The sequence below is a fragment of the Lottia gigantea genome (assembly GCF_000327385.1).
Source record: "Lottia gigantea unplaced genomic scaffold LOTGIsca_6, whole genome shotgun sequence".
Taxonomy (NCBI): domain Eukaryota; kingdom Metazoa; phylum Mollusca; class Gastropoda; family Lottiidae; genus Lottia; species Lottia gigantea.
The window spans coordinates 2,912,821-2,934,763 of record NW_008710049.1 but is presented as its reverse complement, the minus strand read 5'-3'; the positions used below and the strand labels follow the sequence as shown (position 1 = coordinate 2,934,763).

At 34.2% G+C, this 21,943-nt stretch overlaps 4 protein-coding genes across 4 annotated transcripts; 3 read left to right on the top strand and 1 right to left on the bottom strand.

Moving 5' to 3' along the window:
• Positions 1–1,879: 1,879 nt before the first annotated feature.
• On the top strand, positions 1,880–2,317 carry LOTGIDRAFT_107371 (hypothetical protein; the record flags this gene model as incomplete). The annotated part of the gene is made up of 1 exon (XM_009063919.1): positions 1,880–2,317. The coding sequence occupies one exon, from the start codon at positions 1,880–1,882 to the stop codon at positions 2,315–2,317; it is 438 nt and encodes a 145-aa protein (XP_009062167.1).
• Positions 2,318–7,663: 5,346 nt separating this feature from the next.
• LOTGIDRAFT_154722 (hypothetical protein) lies at positions 7,664–13,369 on the top strand (the record flags this gene model as incomplete). Its single annotated transcript, XM_009063918.1, has 9 exons — positions 7,664–7,821; positions 8,314–8,424; positions 9,013–9,167; positions 9,419–9,443; positions 10,217–10,416; positions 11,807–11,995; positions 12,095–12,258; positions 12,516–12,591; positions 13,293–13,369. 9 exons carry the CDS (start codon positions 7,664–7,666, stop codon positions 13,367–13,369), a joined length of 1,155 nt encoding a protein of 384 aa, XP_009062166.1.
• An 842-nt stretch (positions 13,370–14,211) lies between these two features.
• Positions 14,212–15,592, top strand: LOTGIDRAFT_154721 (hypothetical protein; the record flags this gene model as incomplete). The annotated part of the gene is made up of 3 exons (XM_009063917.1): positions 14,212–14,528; positions 14,864–15,023; positions 15,509–15,592. 3 exons carry the CDS (start codon positions 14,212–14,214, stop codon positions 15,590–15,592), a joined length of 561 nt encoding a protein of 186 aa, XP_009062165.1.
• Positions 15,593–15,711: 119 nt separating this feature from the next.
• Positions 15,712–19,821, bottom strand: LOTGIDRAFT_154720 (hypothetical protein; the record flags this gene model as incomplete). Its single annotated transcript, XM_009063916.1, has 10 exons — positions 15,712–15,756; positions 15,820–16,020; positions 16,464–16,672; positions 16,900–16,989; positions 17,248–17,467; positions 17,768–18,015; positions 18,325–18,551; positions 18,826–18,917; positions 19,243–19,413; positions 19,714–19,821. 10 exons carry the CDS (start codon positions 19,819–19,821, stop codon positions 15,712–15,714), a joined length of 1,611 nt encoding a protein of 536 aa, XP_009062164.1.
• Positions 19,822–21,943: the final 2,122 nt, after the last annotated feature.

Here is a 21,943-nt window from a genome sequence, read left to right as displayed (position 1 = left end):
TGGACAATGGTCAGCCCACTTTAGAAGCGTAAACAAGCGGACAGATGTAGGACAAATATAGTGGATTAGAAGCCCGACTTAAAAATATGGATGACTAGTAGTCTACAAGGTTTTATAACGTGGACAATAGACAGCATACTATTACAGTTGTGAACGAAATGCAGCCAAAAGTGTTACCGCAAATTTAACAATAACTGAAGCTACAAAAAACATAATCGTGAATAATGATATAATAACTTTCAAAAGGCTGTGATTTAAATAAGTAAGAAAGGAAGGTAACTCATGCAAAATGATGAATAGTGTAAGATTGTTAGTTCTTAGTCTATTGTTTGTGTTTTACTCTATGTATAATTGTGAGAAGGATGCGTGTGGTTTAAAACTATGTAAATGTTCATCTCATAATGTAGTAGAATGTAGTCACACTAATTTGACTTATATACCTGTTCTTCCAAGTCGAACTACCAAGTTGTTTTTTGATAATAATCATCTTCCTTTGATATATAAGCAAACTTTTGATAATATCACCCACCTGCATTTAGAGGTGTTAACACTTCAAGAATGTCAAATCACACACATTTCTACTAATACTTTTAAAGGTTTAAAACATTTAAAACGATTAAGACTCTCCAATAACAACTTGACGACTGATTCTTTGTTGAATTTATTTTCTGATTTGAAAAATGGTTCCTATCATTTATTAAGCATTCAACAGATTGGGTTACGATTTATACCTGAAGGATTATTTAAAAATAATTTTACTTTATTAAATCTTAACATTTCAAAGAATTTTCTTACAACACTGAATTTCACAGAATTTAACTCACTTGGTCTAAAAGTTTTAAAAGTTGAAAATAATTTAATCGAGACAATTATAATGGATAAAATGAAAAATTTACAAGAATTATACTTAGTTTCAAATAATATCAAATTACTTCCAGATTTTTGTCACGGTAAATCTCTTTTCCCTTCATTGACCTATTTAAATATACAAAGTAATAATATTTGTAGTTATGTTCCTCAAAACATGAACTGTTTAAAAAACCTTTCCACATTCATTCTGGATAACAATTGTATATCATTAATTGAAACTGGATCATTCCAAGAGTTATCTTCTCTTATCAACCTCAGCTTGGCCAGACAAAGAAACTCCAAATATTCTTTAAAATTTCATGGACATTCTTTTAATAATTCAAATCTTGAAAGATTAATCTTTATTGGTAACAATATAAAAGTACAAAATATTAATTCGACTGCCTTCAGTGGCTGCCAGAAAGTCAAATATTTAATATTTTCTGGTAATCGTTTGATTGACCAAAAAACGCATGATTTTAATAAATTGGACCAAATCTTATCAGAATTGAGCTCTTTGGAATATCTAGATCTCTCAAAAAACTGGTTAAACGAAATACCAAAATCGATTCAAAATTTTACCAGACTCAGGTATCTCAGTCTGTATGGGAACGGGATAACAACATTGAAAGACAGATTTTGGGATGGAAACATAAATTTAACTTCTTTACATCTCGGTAAGAATTCATTAAGAAAAATATCAAAAGAGATGTTTCCTGCGAAATTTAGATCACAATTAAAAACAATATCTCTTCAATATAATCCAATAGAGTGTATTTGTGACAATGTTTGGTTGATTGAGTGGATGAATCGAGATCATACTAAATTTAGATTTTATCCACGTGGATATAACTGTGTAAATATGACTAAACAAATTTGTATAAAAGACAGTCCTTTATATACGTCAATAACTGGAGTTTGTTGTGTTATACTTCTTGTATTTATCTTAGTATCAATTGTTTATAAATATAGATGGTTTATCAAATATCAGATTTACATCTGGCGACATCAACCTAAACTCTTAAACAATATGGCGGAACGACAGTACCTCTATGACGTGTTTGTTTCATACTCTGCTGCGGACGATTGGGTCTTGGATGATCTGGTACCACAGTTAGAGGGATATGAGGGTATGAAACTCTGTATACATGAAAGAGATTTCAAGGCTGGTAGATTGATTATAGATAATATTGTAGAATCGATTGAAAATAGTCGTCGTGTTTTAATTATATTAAGTAATAATTTTGTTCAAAGTGAATGGTGTCAATTTGAAATGACTTTAGCTCAGAAACATGTTTTAAATCGAGCTATAGAACCTTTAAGTGTTGTTTTATTAGAAGATATAGACAGTGAAAATATGAGCAATTCACTTCATGCTTTATTAAAGACAACTACTTATATAACTTGGTATGATGATATAGAACATATTCATTTGTTTTGGGATCGACTGAAGAATTCCCTTATTTGATATACTTATATAGCATTATGCTACATTACTTTAGAATAACTAAGTAGTTAATCTAATGTTAGTCTTGGTTTATAATGTAAAATATTGACGATTTTAGGACATTTTACACTTAGTTTTGAAACGGTTAGTCATCTTTACTACACATTTGATAAACTTATTATTATTATTATTATTATTATTATTAAAAATCTTGGCCACAAAAAAAATTATAAATTATCTGAAGAATTCCGTCTGAAGATAGGCTTGTTTTATAATGCAAAACTTAGTTTTAGTTTATCGTTCTGTTTTTATATATGTATATATATGGTGCGAATGTATGTATTGTCTGTAGAACAATTTTTAAAATTCATATAAAGAAATTTAACTTTTTTTTCTTCAAACAAATATGATTAGAAAGTGATATATCAATGTGCCACCATTGATCCGACATGCAGTTATTCCACACAGCCCTTGTGAATATAAAAAAGATGTAATATATATTTTGTTTAATACAATTTGTGAGTTCTGCTTCATGTAAAATCATATGACCAATAAAAACAGTTCGTCTTAATGGTATGTATTTTACCAACACCATTGCTCTTAAAACTCAATATCCCGAGTGATTCAATATATACTTTTGGGTTGTTGTTATTCCGGTTGAATCCTCACATCCATTCCATCTAATAAAATAAAAGTCTTTTAACGTGGTTGGGACTACATTTCTAACTTTAAACTTTCTCAAATTATTTTCCGTTTGTTTCGCCAAATTTTCACCAGATCAGAATTTTTGTTCCATATCATTTATCGATTTTTAAGCTTATAGAGTTCAACTTGTATTCAATCTTTTAGATTTAAGAGTTCAGCTAGTCTGCAATCTTTAGGCTTATAGTGTTTTCTGCAAACTTGAAATCTAGAAATTTATTTACACTACATTTTGTGTAAATATTACATATGCACATGGAATCAGGGTAGCAGGTGGGCTAGGTACGTGCTGTATCTTAGATTTTGACCGGCATATCAGTCAAGCGGCAAAATCTCAAATGCATGACCTGAAGTGTGTGTCTTGTGGAAAGTATAACCTCTGGCGAAGCAATTGAGATATACATATCAGTCGACCGGGAAATCAGTCGACTGGCAAAGTCTCAAACGTAATATAAGAGCTCATTTAGCCCGGTTATTCATTGCTTTTTTTCCCCGACTCATATTTTTTTTCAACATTTTGAAAGGTTCAAAGCAGAAATGACGGATTTTCCATGCGCGCACCTGGGCCTGAATCACGTGATCCACATTTTGCATAAATTGTAGGTACGTTCGTACAAATGAAATGAATGGAGTTTCTCGTCCTACTTTTCTGCACCTTGTGGGATAATGAAGACGGGCGACGCCATGCAGGGTGCAATGAGGGAAATTTTGCGAGACAGAGGCATTAGCCTGCTCTTTTCGATTTCCAACTGTCGAGGGATCTTTAACGTGCACAGCCTGAAGCACACGGGGCATCGGTTTACATTCTCATCCGAACGACTAGACGCTTTTTCCCTATCAGCCCCTCTTACCTACATCACTGAGAGGGGGAAATCGGGTTGAAAAATTCGAAGGTATTATGTCGACCTATGCCCCGATGGAACCCGGTATCTTCAGGTTAGCGAGCAAGCGTCTAACTCACCGCGGCTCCCATACAATGTCGTAGCTATAATTTATGCAAATGGATAGTAGCAGACAAAACGAAAAGATTAAACATTCACTTTACAATGCAATGTGACTAAGGTCAAGGTCGGAGTTTGCTATTTGTTTACATTCTAAATTTGAGTTGCACGACATCTTCCGATTGGAAAATGTTGTTGTAAAAAAAAAACCGAATTGCTTCGGCTATAATTATAATCGATGGAAAGACGAAACAGAGAAAAAGAGTGCACAATGTCTTTTTGTATCGATTCGGCCAGTTCTTCCATGCATCGTCCTTTTTCTGCCTGTCTCGAAACTCAGTCGATTGAACATCCCAAAGCACAGGACGAGTTTCATATTATGTGATCAGGCGCTCAATCTCTTCACGCGTCCATTCCGTACGTTTCGACATATTTCAGACTTCAGGTGTTGTGAAATATATTAATAAAAACTTGACAGTTCTCGTAGAAAGAACACTGTTCTATTCTTTGAGAGCACTCTCAAACAGAAAACTGTATTGGACAGTTTGTAGACAGCTACGTTCGGATGCCTGGCATTTTATAGGAGACCCCCTTCCACTTGAGAGAAATCGCTCTCAGCAGTTTTATCAAGAGTTTGTTGCAACTGTCCAACATTTTCTTGCAAAATACCCTCGGAGAGCGAACTCGTGCTATAAAACTCTCAGGTGGACGCCCGACTTTATACTGATGAAGGGAGTCATGCTAGTGAATCGTGAGGTTGGCCTACTTTCTCGTCGATAACTAAAGTGATCCATCTTTACACGCATATACAGTAGTCAGTTTGAATCGGTAACTATTGATATCTATTAATATGATTGACTGTATAGATCTCAGAGCCTCTAAATAGCAACCGTTATAAAATATCATATCATTGACATCAAGCCATATATCGGAAATTCAAACAGGAGCTTTCAATAACATCACAGCACAACAGGATGGGCTCACGTTCCTCAAATTCCACGCGTGGAGGATGTGGGCGTGGAAAAAACGATTGTTAGGTAAGCAGTTTATTATTGTATTGTTTATTATTAGTAGCCATATATAGCATTTTATACTTAGGCAAATGTAGCTTTGGTGTGATTACATTAAAGCTCCCTCTCTAGTAGTATCTCAGCGACGATCAGTAATAATAGGGTAGAGCAGGGCTAGTTGCCCGCATACCCTTTATATCTTGTTATGCAGATGACACAACCGTCAATATAGTGAAAGATTGTCGGACAGATACGAATCTCGTGCATGGATTATTATTTTAGCTCTGACTTGTAAGTCAAATAGTCAACACATGTTTGGGGTTAGCGTCGGATGTTTTACATGACGTCAGTGGGGGTTCAGGGGGGTATTTGCCCGTCTAAAAAAAATGGTTCACTCTCCCAATTGTACCCCCACTTTTTTTTTTAGCAAATTAAAGATATGACTTTTTATAGGTATTTGCACCTAAATATGCGTCAGAAAGCACCAAATCAATTCAATGTTTTGAAAATTTTCCCGAGAGAACCTTCTCTGACACTAAATGAGGGACTTGCGACTTTGAAGGCTTAGGTAAAATATTGTGACTTTAGAAGTCGAGGAAATGATTACTCATGTCAATCCGTCACTGGCATCTGTCAGCAGTGGCAGTACAAATAGGTGGCAGGGATGTTGGTGTTTCCATTTCAGTAGCGACCAGCCTTCTAAAGATGGTGATGTAATACCAGTAGAGAATATTGTGAAGAGAGACAACAATCCGTCCAAATTTAATCTTAATAATTATACTGAAGAGATACTCCGTGGTAATGTATCATTAGATTGTCCAGCAGCGACTAGAATTATTCGCATCTTTACCAGCAGTATATTTACACAGTCCTACACACAAACAGGAGAAATTGCTCACTACGAGAAACATTTGATCTGTAATAGTGTCATTAACAACTAATCATGTACAAGTGTATGACCACCACATGCTGCTAGTCCACAGTTTTAAACACCAAGAATCATATAACATTTAATTACTTTTAAAGACACAGCATTGTTAAAACTTAAAATACTCAAGATTTTAGTAACAGAAAATCTATTCCCACCAGCTTTTAAATTTATCCAGGAAGATTGAATACACTTCACTAACTATATGAACCCACAGAACATATTCAGACAGAGTAACGATTCACTGACTATTTTAAACCACAAAACACATTTTAAAGATTATTCTTACAATATTATAACATTTTTACTATGAAAAAAAAACCCGCATATTTCTACCACTTTTTTTAATCCTGGGCCTTTGGAGGGGGTGGGTATAACCGCCACTGCTACTTAACACAATGCATGTTCATAAGCTATTCCTCAAAAGTGAAATTTGAAGTCCTACACTCAAATTAAAGAGGAAAACAGTCATAGTATCGAAATATCTCAAACATTACGTTTCCAAATTCGGCCCAAGAGATAAATGACAATGAAATTAACAAGTAACGAACAGATTACAACTCAAAACTATTTCAATTTTTGCAATCAGAGTTAGAAATCATGCCAATCATGGACTGTTATCAATTTTCTTTTTTTCAGAATGTATCGGTACAGAGGAATATATCAAAGAATCTTACCAACCCCCGAACAAATTAAGTGAGGAAAAACTCAGATCCAAATTACCAGCAAACCATATTATGACCTACCCAATACATTGGACCAATAAAAGTTGGTTTTGTATATGTGGTGCCATTTGAATTAAGGTTAAACAAAATTCAAGTTTTGAAGACCAGAATATCATAGAATTTCCCTGTAGTTTTGAAAAATTCGCAACATTATGGAAAGAAACGATACTCGACATCGGACCGAACCTTGACAGCAGGGCTATCAACCAGTGAATCCTCTGCATACCTCTCTTGTAGAAAATATTCTGCAGTCTGAGTCACCCAGCTTAGGTGGGAAACAAACAGGCAAGTCAGAATATACTAAAAATTGTTTATCATGATTAATGGTATCATTCAAGGAATTGATCCCGATTCTGATAAAGCTCACAAATTATACATAAAAAAGCTTGGTGATGATTTTGAGAAAACTATAAAGAAGTCTGTATTGGGAGCAATAAATCAAAAGAAAATGAATTCCATCAATACACCATTGTATCAGGAAGTATTTCAACATATTATATTCTGTCAAGAGAAATGTAAAAGCTTTTCATGGACAAGAAGATACATTTCATGTAAGTTGACTTTACAAATTGTACGTTTTCTTGGCATGAGGAAAACTGCGTATTATATACAAGTGTTCCTTCATCATGAGAATACAACCAGTTCAATTACTATACTCTATGGGGAAGTGTACAATTTTCAGTATTTACATTTGGGTACATCAAGTATGGTGGAACCGTAAAGAATATAAGAAAGATATGATCATGCCAAACAAAATTAAATGTGATGTGTAAAATGAAATAGCGCATCTTCAACACGAAAATGTTCGGTTAAACAGTGTACATATGATAAATGAGTCTGTATATAAGATACATGGGACACCCCACACAGTTTATCTTAAACATCTTTAAAGATCCAGCTATGAAACTCATCTAAACACAGATAAATGGCATTGTGCTGAGGACAGTTCAGATTGTAAGCTGTATACAATGATTAATACAGTTTATCGACTATTTCATTAAGACTTTGCGCCTTTGGGTTTATAACCTTGATTCTATTAAGTGAAATTTCTCCATTTTAAGATGATACAGGGATATATGAATGACTCTCAGAATGAACCATTGATAGTTCATGGAGAGTCTGGTTCAGGTAAAACGTCTATCATGGCAATGGCGGTGAAAAATGCCTGGAGTACTGAAGTTCACCGAAATACAATACTAATACTACTAAAAGTCTTTAGGTAGGTTTGAAAGTAATGTCGTATCACTCTATGTTGTATAATAAAATATGTAAGAAGACACATTTTAAGAGTGACTAAAGTATTTTGTTCTAAGAGCTCTTTCTTCGTGGAATGCTTTGTAAAAGGACGATGGTTCTGGATATCACTTCGATGACCGTTCATCGAGTCTGAATGAACGGTCAACGAAGTGATATCCAGAACCATCGTCTTACACCAGTGTCAGTTCATTTCAATTCGGCAGGTCACTCTATGCAATGTATGGGACATTGTTGGTAACCAAAAACGTCAGAGGGTTATGGTGTTTCAGCGTCTGTAGTTATATTCCAAAACATTTTACCCGATGAAGTTTCGTCAATCTTAAAAGGCGTCTTATGTCTTTGGGTTGATCTTTATTTGGCTCACGATGAACGCCGTTACAACGTTACTCTATTGCCTCGTATGTGTATCCTAGCCCAGCTATCCATACTTACATTTTTATCATTTGAATTCCAGATTTTTAGGAACTACTCCCGATAGTTCCAACATTGGAAGTCTGCTTCTGAGTGTTATTAACCAAATAAGAACTGTTTATAATCAGGATCCTGTTAAAAGTGGATTGGTAAGGTAGACTTTATAGTTTTTTTGCACATTGATTAATATAGTAATGAGGATGTCCGGATGAAAGCCTGTATACGCATTACAAGCAGGTGCAGATTCTATTCTGGATCATAGAATAAGTGTTATCAGCAGCTTTGGGGAATTTACCCTCTTCTAATCATTGTACAAGCTGGTATTCCAGAAGTTGGAAGATCTAGCAGAAGAGTTTAAAAACACGTTAGATAATACACATATTGTGGATAATTGTGATGAAGATATATTGTTACACTCACAGAATCGTGCCTCTGTGGCATTTGATAGCTTCCTCATTTAGATGGCCATGGAATAGGGTGGATGGATTACAAGCTGACCAAAAAGAACTGCTGAAATCAGAATGCCTGTGTAATTTGGATTTTATTCTTCTTAAGTTGAAAGGGTCTGGATTAAGGTATACATGAAAGGTTGAACATGTCACATTAATGTAGACCTAATTATATTTTATGAAATGGTTCTTGAATTGTGAAACGAATCCACTAATTAAGCCAGATTGGTTATTGATTGCTGATACAAAACTTGCCTTTAAAGCTATTTGAAATCTCTATCTGAACTTTTCAGGCTTTTACTAAATGGTTTTGTTGTAGCCAAACAGAAATATGAAGATGATACAGATATTTGTTCTATTTGCGATGCCCTTCAACTATCACAAAAAGCGCTTCAATATAATCCTCAAGAACTTTCATCAGTTGCTGGGAAGACTTCTACCTACTCAGGTAATTATTGGCTTGTGTCAAGCAGGTTGTAATAGGACAGGGAAATCTACAGGAGGTAAAGCTTGGTATTTATTTGGCAGATATAAGAATAAGTCAGATACACATTGACAATCTTTGACCGGGTATACATTACCATTTGACCAGAAGGATAACTCATGAAACACACCCATAAAGGCAATATTTACAGCGAGTATTGAGATTCAGACAGAACAAATTCCTACAGTATTAAAATACAGAATTATATTTTCCAGGGTCTCGAGAAATTGTTATAAGATTGTAAGAATACTCCTTTCCACTAACTCTTACCAAATAAATCTATACTAGTTCAACCAGGAGGTTCACTACTCTACTGTCTAGCAATTCATACTGATGATATATGTGATCTGGATTTAAAACCGGCGAACTAGCTGCTACATGTATGTATTTTACAAGATTTTATATTGACTGTCCACATTACTCAAAACCTCTCTGACAAAGGGAATAGTATTTGTGTTTGACACATATCTGCCAGCTTCCAAGCTGTTTTACGTCCTCTGTATCTATATTGCGTACATCATAAATCGAAATAGACTGTCCATGTTTGATAGTCTTTACCAATATAGAAATATCTTTTCTGGATAAACAGTGAATTTTTAACATTTTCATTAAAACCACCATACTATTTCTGGCAGTAATTAAATGACCACGCCCCCAAGCTCAAATTTGCTAGTACAGTTCCGAAAGCCTTACTTTGATTGGTATGGAATTTATTATCAGACATGCCAAAAAATTGTTGACCTCCAAACTGTGACAGGAGACTTTTCGGCTATTTCTGCTTTTGTTTTTTTTTTAATCATAATTGATAATTACCAATTTTCCTGGAAATCGAATTGAAGTTTGACGTTTGGTTAAAATTAGTACAAACAGTGCGAAATTTTCGAATTTCCAAAACTACAGTATCTTTAGAACTTCTTTATACGATGTTTTCTAAACAGAGAAAGGGAATAAGACAGTATTGCTGAGCGCCATCCCATTTCAATGAAAAGAATCAAAAGTTCGTTTGCTTTCAGTCTCAATAACTTTTGTAAATCGTTTCAGTTCATATGTGACTTTCTCTGTATCCACAATTTAGAAGGAACTCGTCATCTTATTGCTAATAGTGAAAGTGTCATTGTATATAATGCCAAAACATTACAAATAGAAAAATCATTTGAAGGACTTTTACCCTGGAAGGCGGGAAAAGGTATTCAAGTATTCCCTTCTAAAAGAGGTAAATAATTAATCCCTTTTACTGTTGGGTAGTCCGAAACTGATTTTTACCAATTCTTGTCACCCCCATCAGTTCAATAACAATTATCCAACTGCAAAAATCTTAGCAATTGAAAACTAACTGACCACCAATTTTAAACAGATGAGTTATTTGAAGAAGCAGCATCAGCGTTACAGGTCGAATCTGGCACCCCAAATCTAGGTAAAGAAAGATGTTAAAAATCCCAGTCGAATATGAAGTAAGATCTATACTTCAAAATGATGGTCGAATACATGGATACTATTTTCTAGTGTTAACAAAGAAATGTTTGCTGTATCAATCATTCGATTATGATTGACACAATTGTACAATTGTCTTTTGGGCAAAAACGAATAAAATTCATATTTTGAAATTTCTGAGAAATGAAATACGCATTCACTCAAGGGTTCAAACTTTTCCCACTACCTGTACCCCTGTGTTCTTGTGACAGAAGTGCTATCTTATCTAGTAAACTTTAATTATTTCAGATGAATGAAACTGGCACAAGAATATCTTGTAGAATCAAACACAGTGATGAAGTCTTGTTATTTGATATGGAAAAGAAACAAGTATTGTATAAATTCAGTGCCAATATATACCTGAAGGTGTGGAGAATGATACTTCATACTGATTTGACAGCATATTAACTGATGATGACAAATATTATATACTGTTACAATATGTATCACAAGACTCTATCAAGGAAACTGTTAAAAGTATATAAAACTACCGGTTGTGTGGAATATCGAAAGCCGTAAGTTGTTACCCTGATCAAACTCACAACGTTATTAAAGCTTATATAATATGATATCTAAAGTTTGCTTCTGTAAATTTCATGGGTTATAAGTAGTAATTGTGCAATAGGGCCTAACACATTTTAACCTATTTATCGTTTTCTTTCTTATCCTTGAAGCATTAGCACACCGAAAGAGAGTAAGTTAGTCCCCCTCTCATATGTTAATCATTTTGTAACCCCCTCTGAGCGATTCGATTCTCTTTTAAAGTGATACTACGTCTTAGATTGAACATAAAATTTAAGTTCTCGAAATGGTCAATATAAGTATATATTCATCAGTGAACTTACCTGGTGTCATAAAGTTACAACAGAATCCCTGTAAAATCTGTAAAATTCATAAAACTAAGTAATTATTGAAAAACGCTTAATCTTGATATTAAGCGTTTTTCAATAGTTAATATGGATAATTACTAAGATTTTTGGATTTATTGGATTATATAAGCATCCTGTTATGTTATTTATGACACCAGGTATATCTACTGGCTCTTATTCGCCAAGTTTAAAATTCTTCAATTTTATGTTAATTCTAAGACGTAGTATCACTTTAAAGTATGTTCACTCTATTTTCTTTTGCAGAAAAGGTTCACCAGATTCTATGTGACGAGGAATACATTAATCATTATAAAGGCCTCTTTCTACATGATATAATTGAAACGAAACTGTTAGATAAAACTACATTACTGTCATTACACTACCATGAACTTGTTCGAGTATTTAATTTTGAAACCGGTAAATATCCAAATACTTGTCTTTATCCATATAAAGGTGTGACAACAGAAAGCAAGCCTACTGCGTTCTGCTAGCTCTCTGCAACATGGCAGAAGGAAAGAGGCATATAGTATAATTATATAATTCTCATTATAGGTACTTTATTGAAACGGCTATTTGGTCATACCATACAAATGAGTGTCAACAAAAAAAGTATTTTCTTCATCACATATGCAAATGATGAACAAACTGAAAATGCCATTCGGGTTTGGGACAAAGAAACTTACGATTGCTTGGCATCGTATTGCATGGACTTTGAAGTAAGTTTATTTTATATAATATACACGAACTTTTTGGAATATGAGATGGATATTGAGGCAAGCCTCACTTCTGCCTATTCGTTTTTATATAATCTTAGACTATCATCACATCTGAAATGAGCTCTATCAATAGACCAAGCAAATATCGCGATCGTATGGTTTTAAATCCTATGTATCAGATTGACCATGTACAGTTGTCTCCCGACGGCTGCAGAATAATAGTACAACCTAAGAATGAGTATCCACTATATTTTGAGGTCAATGGTGGAAAAAATGATAAATATAAACCACACGAACCACTTGATCGGTATGAGAAACTTTTATATCACACAGGTAAACCCTTACTCGGTTTGGATGGGTTGGGAAGAAGTGGGTAAAGACGGGCGACCTCATTTTCATTTATTCATATATATATTCGATTTTGGACAGCTAATACTTATATCAATCGAAAGTAGAGGTGTTCGGTAAAATAACAGTTTGTCTCACGAGTCAATTGAAATATTGAAAAATATTGAACATGTTTTGTCAGTGTATAGACATATGTACAATCTGGTAGTTTCAAATTTTTGATTAGTGAGCAGAAATAGATTGAATCGAAATTTCCTAATTCAAAAAGTAGTTTGTGGTCAACGTTTGTGAGAACTGGTGCTGAAGCATTCTGCCTTTGTGTATTTCCGAGCCAGTGTGTTGCATCGCATTTATAATGCGTCTCTGTTGCTGTATTGATGTATTTTACTTCATCTGCTAGAGGCAACAACGAGGGCTATTTCAAACACCTAAATCGCTAAGATTTCTATGGACTTTGCCCTCACGACCCGTCCGCTTTGCTCCCCTCATCGGAGAACACGGATTTCACCTTTGGAAGCTAAACTCGCTTCGCTAAATACGCATATGATTGTTTTTCTTTAACATGAAATAGTTAAGACATTGGTGACCATGATTTGAAGAAAGCTGTATGATAACGACTCTACATTGGAAAAAGATCGAGGAGAGTTATCAGATGATTACAATTAAAACGCATTTTGTCTCTTCAGATGTGATTTATGAAATAATAATACCCTATGCAGATGCTGGAGCACCAAACGATGATGATGATGATGATTCTACATAACAGTGTATAAGACTGAGTCACTCTTAAATATACGAATATGAGTTATAAGGCTGTGCAATATACCGGTACCGCGAAAATACTGATCTAGAAATTTAATATTTATTAATAATGTGGTTTACTTCTCGACGCACCAAATTCTGTTGTAATTGTTTTTTTTTCTATGGTAAAGGGGCTGTATATATACAAACATGCTGAACAGAATGACTTTTCACAGACAACAAATCCGTGATTCCCAAACGAGTATGATTCCTGTTAGTATCGAAGGGAAGTAACTACATTTTTCGCGGACCGACTCCACTAATTCATTGGCCATCTGTTTCCTTGTTAAATCACGAAATTCAACATTCTATAACTTTTTCCAGAAATCCCGATGAAAACTTTTCAATGTGTCACATGAAAGCCATGCCAATACTTAGTTTCTGGACTAAAATTCTGTATATATCAACACTATGAAAATCTTGAGCTAGTCAAACTAAAGTAGAACTACATTTAATGAACATCCGCTTGAAGGTCACGGCATACAAAACGACTATTAAAGAATGTAAATCTCTCAACATCTCACGAAATCTAAAAGAAAATGCAATTTTAGATATTAAATTCAAAAACAAAACAAAAAATACAACAATGGACACAGGGTTTCAAATACGTCTACGCGGAATATGAACATCAAAAGCAGAAATAAATAAGGTATAGGAAATGTCTTAATCTTTCCGTATTGCCTTTGAAATTTTATTCAGCAGACTAAATGATAACGAATCTAAAGGGTTATCACCATAACCTACAATCACCCGATTTTATCGTAAGATGTATCAATTAAATATCTTAGAATAACTAGTACAGTTATGTTGTGGACCAGTTTACTGCGTTTTGTGCTGAATGTGTCAATCTTGATCCAAATTGGATCCAGTGACTATCCTTTCAATAACCCCAGTCTAGCATGGGATGAAAGAGTTCATGATCTAGTTGGAAGATTGACGTTGGGTGAAATCAAGGAACAGATGAGTAAAGGTGGAGCTGGTCCTATTGCTGGTCCAGCACCTGCTATACCCCGGCTTGGAATCAACGCCTACTCGTGGAATACTGAATGTTTAAGAGGCGATGTGGCGGCTGGTAATGCAACAGCTTTTCCTCAAGCAATTGGCTTAGCAGCATCGTTTAGGTAAGAGATCCAGTTTCAAAACATTTTTGCCTTTCCTTGCCCCAATAGAATTATGTTAGACCAGCTCACATTTACTGAACACATTTGTCAAGTACATTTCCTATCGGTAACTGCTATTTGTATTGATCATTGTTAAGTCTGAGGGTAATAAGCACCGCCCGTATCCGTTTACATCAGAAACATCGAGTGAGGTGGGCGTGGAGATTAGAAAATTTCTATGGCATTGGTAATGGCCATTGTATGGGCACACTGTTTCTACCCTTGTGCTAACCTGTCTTAAGTGTCCTAGTTGGAACCAACAAGGCATGTTCTTTATATTGTGGTTTCTGTTACAGTCCTGATTTGATATTCCGTGTTGCTGAAGCTACCAGTGTAGAAGTACGAGCCAAGTTTAATTATTATATTAAAAATAAAATGTATGGGGACCATAAAGGTGTTAGTTGTTTTAGTCCAGTTATTAACATTGTTAGAGATCCGAGATGGGGCAGAACGCAGGTAAACATTTCTGTTTCGAAGTACTATCAAAGTATGTGACCTCCGGTCCTACGGACTTGAACAGATGAATCTCAAAATAACGATTCAGCGCTAGTTTTAAGGCAATTTTCAGCTTAATTCTTTAACCATCGTCTTTTGACTCCAGCTCTAAGAAAATGAAAATGAGTTTCCCTTAGTCAACAAGCTTTTATTAAATATGTACAAGTTATCTACAATTGTTCGTAATCCCATTTCTTCTTGACAAGAACGATATCATGAGTACGAAGTGTGATAGTTGCTAAACATACCTTGCTCCACCATCCATCCTTTATTATCAATCCATACCGCCATAGTTTCAGCCTTGATCTTAAACATTATCATTGCACCTTGTCCATGGTTGATACTGAGGACCCTGTCAAAAGTTGCTAGTTGAAGCTGTGGTGTTGGTACACTGGCGTTAGTCCATGATATGTACACTTGATAAACCTATGATAAATTAACTCTAGAATGTACATAAAATGCTTCTTGAAAGTGAAATTACTAGATCTTACTCTCCCAAGAAACGACAGACTACTATTGGTTCTTTATGATAATAAAACAAAGAAAATATTAAATATAACACTGTTCTGTTAAGTCAATCGTTGCATGTCTCGTCTTTCGTGTGGATATTCACTTATAAACCCATAATATATAAAACTAAATCCTCGATTCAAAAGACAACCTTTTCTTGTAACTGAATTCCAATTATTCCTGCCTTCAAATGAAAGTAGATCATGCAGCAGATCATTATATCAATTTATAAACAAAAATAAATTACCTCGTCGGCTGTTAAAGATCCAGTATTAGAAATAAAGAATGACCCAACCAAGTCTGTACCAGCTACAATATACTGTGGTATCTTTAACTGAGAATAGGTGAATCTGGTATATGATAAACCATAACCAAATGGATAGAGTGGTTCACCTTGAAAATATCTGTATGTTCTTCCAACCATAGTATAGTCAGTTATTGGTGGCACCTGGTTAATTCAAAAGACCCAATTATAACCTTCATTCCATATAGAATAGAATAGAACAAAGCTCGGGGGAACAGGAGGATGTAACTCTACTAATATATTGCATTAGAACCAGGTAAACAAAACAAAAACCATTTACTCCTAATACCTAATTATTACAACAATAGGTGTATGTATACTGTCAGATGCAACCCGTCATCAGAACAATTTGTAACACGATGATTTGAAGTAGATAAAAGAATTAGATATAGAAGATAAAGGCCAGCCAATAAACCACAGAAACAAAACTAATTGATTCATATAAAAATAAATAATAGTTATATGTTTACTAAATAAATATACTTATATTAATTAAATCAAATGTGAGAATGGGGCTCAACCTGACAAATTGGGCATTAAATGGACATACAATGAGAGTAGAAAGGTTTGAAGAGTTTTAAGACTACCTGACTTATTGTCATCGGCCATGTGACCGGAAGTCTTCCAGTGGGAACAGTACCATGTCGCCCTGTTATAATATCCAACAGAGCATCTCCAGTAGCTTGAGCCGGGAAGAAGCAGGCTATTATAGCAGTAACACTGTCCATACTGTCAAATATACTTATATTTAATGGTCCAGCATTGAATAATAATAACACAACTGGTTTACCATTGGCTGAAAGAAATTTAAAGAAACTTCTGAAGCTTCTAAATTGTTAGTTTGATTATGTTCATGAGCACCAAAATGTTTATAAAAGTATGGTTGTATATTATTGTGATATAATTTAATTATAAATATCATATTTCTTTTGAAATTGAAGTCCAAAGTTTAGCTTCCAATCTAAAATCCAATATAATCTTTACAACAGCACGCATTTTATGAAATACCCAGCGTGTACTTACCAAATTTCACCGCATCTAAGAGTAGTTGTTTCTGATATCCAAATAATTCCAAATCATGTCTGTCATTTCCCTCACTTTCCAACTCTTGACCTACAAATGTGTTAATAATATCCATCTGATTGACAAATGAAAATAATATTTCCAAGGTTATCGTAAACATTTGTAAGGCATAGGTCTGAGTTCTGAGAGTGAAGACCACTTGCGAATGTGATGCTTTAAAGAGACTATCAGTGAAGCATATCAGTGTATTCAGAGAGGATGCCAGGTATTTTCAAATATACACTAAAGGCTCCAAACAATAAATTCCAGAAAGAGATCAGTATAATCTTTGGAAACCAAATAATTCACCTGTTCCCAAACAGACATAAACTGCATCTGTTCCAGTAATAGCTTGTTGTATTTCTGAACTCGAATATTTAGTACATCTGTTATCTTTACATCCCGCACCATATGCCACTGACGTTATTTCCTGGAAACCTTGTAGAGGTGTTTTGGTTACTGCAGGAAAGACTGTTGGACTATAACTACCAAATAATTGTTGAATGTTGTCAGCCATTGGTCCAACAAGCTGCAAGATAAATGAAGTGAGAAAATAAATGAGTAATCTTCTCGTGTAAAGAGTATAACGTACCATTGGTGTGATGATATTGAAGTCCTTTGCTTTAAAAGCCCCACCATAGATTAACCCGGGTTATATTGCAACTCCTTTGAATATCCAATTACTAGTTATGTTTTTCAATCCAGTCAGTTATCTTGATGGCAGCTTCAGCGACATACTGGATCACAAGTGGCACCTGTTTTTCATTTTTGATTGACGGTTTTTCTTATAATTATATCTTTTATTTTGTTTTATGATCTAGTAACTTACGGCAACTTTTCCAAGTTGTGAACGAGGTAAATAATCCACAGTATTTTTCAATAGAACCATAGATTTAACAGCAGCTTCTCGAGCTAGAAGAAAATGCTGTGGAGTTTGGACATCCTTGGCGTCCAGTTTACTGTAAGGATTGAGAGATGGTGGGTCGAACTCGCCTAATCTCATCCTGGTATAAAACAACTTCTTTACTCGTTCTCGTACCACATCCTCACTTAGTTTACCTTGCTTTACAGCATCAACTATTCATAAAACAAGATTTTAGTATGGGGATGGTTGTAAACAAAGATAGAACATATAGAATATATCCAAGACAAAATATTTCTGATCTGAAGTCTGAGTTGCTTTTAGGAGGTATTTCATGTTGGGGTTAAATTTCCGTCCCGTTGTTTTCGCCTATTGCAATTTGAATCGAAATATCAATTATTTCAAGTCCTTTACATTTAAACTAGTCTTAGTATACCTGTACCAGGGTGTCGCATGTTATCATTACTATGACCACACTGCATTTAGGTGATATCCATGATAGTCCAAGAATGTAAGGTACATACCTAGGGAATAATAAACAGGATCAGCCTCATTAGAAGACAGTTCTAGATTACATCCAGCATTGACACAAGCTGCTACTGTATCGATTGTGCTATTCAGATAGTGATGCTGAGATATAATATTTTCTATAGCCTCCTGGTCACTGATTATATACCCAGTAAAATTCCATTCATTTCTCAATATATCTGTTAACAGTTCTTTATTAGCACAGGCTGGGACTCCATTGATACTGGAAGATATGAATAGGAATCTAAGCATTAACAAGGAGTTTTCGTCGAGGAACATGATCTGTGTGACAATGGTATCTTTGGGACAAATGCTAGAAATTAGTATATGTTATAAATAAAGAAGATCGTGGGATCGATTCTGCTCAGTAAAAAGTTCCTTATCGAATACTAACAGCTGAAGCAAGATCAAATTTCGACCATATAAACCTGAGTTATTTATGGTCCTGTGCCAATACAAAAGCTTACAATAGAACTATATATATCTTATATATTTACCTATTATAACTACACATGAGGTTATAAGTACCAGCCTCTACACAAGCTCTGAACTGTGGTAAAAAGGTTGTTCTCCAGTCTCGTTCAGAAACCTGTAACAAATACTTGATAGTAATGTAATCACAAAGACACTGCCATTCAGTCAATCCCAATCTGCTAATTATTTGGAAATATTAATTCCATGTGCGATCTGGCGTGTCTTGGCGTATCGTGATGATTGTATACACAAAAATGACATGCAAGACTCTTATTTGGTATCCTTCTTTCTCGTTTCGCGTTTTTTTTTTGCTGTTGTTTAGTTCAACCCCTTTGGTTACAAATAAATCATTTCTAAATTGAAAATCAGCAGTGTTTCTTCTAGATCAATGACAGTTTTAGACAATTTTCAAGATATCAGCGAAAGAAATAAAGTATCACCTTGGCATCAAATGAAAATCTGGAAACTGGAACATTTTCAGGACCAGCATAAACATCAAAATGTTTACAGCCCGCGTTAGCTCGGATATATCTAGTGTTATTACCCTGTAGACCATACACGAAATGAGTTGCTAAAACTCCACTGAAGTACGGATCCTCGCCGTAGGTTTCCTGAAAATTCAGAACAGATCGTAATGTAACAGATTGTAGCAGATTGTTCATATTACTCTTAGTTTCACCAGGATTAAAAGGATATTAATGCAACACACTTTGTTCTAGTTTCCATGTTACAAGTTACTGTAAGCTACAAATTTAGATCTAGACTACCATCATACTTATATAAGAGTATACACCTATGACGGGGGATATTAATCTAATGCTATTGTGTTTATTTGTTATTGGTTTCCTACTGTTCTTGGTTTTCACTTTACCCACGAAACACCCATTGTTTCCTGCGAACTAAACACCCACCTGATCAATGTTGTACTTTTTGCTTTGCAGGTAAAATGCTGATTTATGTAGGTGGTCAACAACCAAACCGCAAAAAATCAACCGGTTCCAATGTTTTATCATCATCATTTCAAATACAGAATTCGGTTTTCCTTGGAAAGTTTTAAATTCATAGTGACATTTATATTTTTACATTTGGTGTGGCTTTATGTAATTGAGAGGCGTATGAAATTGTGATCTTAGGTATATTTGTCATGATTTCTTAATGAATGGAATAGGTCTATCCATGAGTAATATTTGTGATACATTTAACTGTAGTCTGGAAATATTATTGTATGGAAGGGAGATAACTTAATAATCTTTAGTTTATTAGCCAATCAGTGATTTTGTTCATTAAATACGTAAATTTAATAAAGATGTCTAAATGAAATATAAATCACGTTTTTCCTGAATGACAAATGATTTTAATTTGTCGTGAGTTGGCTACAGTGTATGCCGCAGATGGTGGGTGTACCATGTATTAGAATTAAATAAAACAAAAATAAATAATAAACAAATGAATAAATAAAATTAATGAATGAATAAAATAAAGAAGATTTGCATTGTGAAAAAAGACATTTATAAAACTATGTACCATATTGTAATTAAATAGAGTCCTAAATACTCGATCCTTTAACACAGGTCAGCTCGCCAATATTTACATTAATAACAATAGGGAACTATGAAAGGAGGATTATATTGTTGGGACAATGTTTATTTTGTTCATTGGCCTTGAAGAATGTCCTTCAAGATCACAGCCCGAACGTCTGAACTTTATCAAATTCTACGTCTTTCGTAACATCAAGAAAAGATTTTTAGATCTTTAAAAACAAAATTGAAACGGTTTGAAGCATTATAATATAATATATTATATGGTTTGATTAACGTTATAATTTTGCCATTCTTCGCACGAGATTGTTGATTGACGGAATTGTCTTGCTTGTACGGATCTTTATAATAGTCGAGCAAAGGTTTTTGTGAACATCCGAGGTTTTTCCCAACCATTAAAGGAATACTAGTCTTAGAATGAACATAAAATTTAAGAATTTTAAACTTGGCCAATAAGAATATATATTCATCAGTAGATATACCTGGTGTCATAAATAATATAATAGGATCCTTATATAATCCGATAAATCCAAAAAAAACTTAGTAATTATCCATAAATATGCAATTAACTTTTGAAAAACGCTTAATATCATGATTAAACGATTTTCAATAATTCCTTAGTTTTATGAATTTTCCAATTTTACAGGGATTGTGTTGTAATTTTATGACACCAGATAAGTTCACTGATGAATATATACTCACATTGACCATTCTTGAGAATTAAATTTTATGTTCATTTTAAGACGAGTATCACTTTAACGAGTAGCCCACATTTCTGTTTACTTTTACTATATTATTGTGAAATCGCATGTAACCAATTCTTCTTCATAATTTTCGTCAAAACGTTAATTATTACTCACAAACATGTCCCTGCAGCGTAATTCTGGTTTAGTTTTGAGGTACATCGGCACATGCGACATGTGAATTATCCAGAGACAGATAATTATTATTCTTTTACCATGTATTTCGTATATAATTCAATTTTTTCTTATTCAAAACAAAATTATATCCATGCAAAGGTTTCTGTCTATCGTCAGCTTATTAACTAAATATTTTTTTAATGTTCTGGCGGACGGTTTTCTGATTGTGATAATGTGACAATGATAAAAAATACTTTACGTACCATTTCATTTAGCTTTAATAACGCAAGCCAATTATATAGTAAACTACACCTGAATTTAAATATATCATCAGGTGAAATGATTACGAAGTAAATTGTTGAAACGTCGCAAACAATAAAATTCGAGAGTGGGGCCTAAGGAGTGGAATTGCATAAAACTGAGTCAACAAACAAACAAACAAACAAACAAACAAACAAATAGAGAAACAAACAAACAGAGAAACAAACAGACAGAGAAACAAACAAACAGAGAAACAAAGAACCAGAGAAACAAACAAACAGAGAAACAGACAGACAGAGAAACAAACAGACAGAGAAACAAACAGAGAAACAAACAGACAGAGAAACAAACAGACAGAGAAACAAACAAACAGAGAAACAAACAAACAGAGAAACAAACAAACAGAGAAACAAACAAACAGAGAAAGAATGAAAGAATGTCTAAATAGTGTAACTAATTGGGGTCCTAATTACTAAATGTTG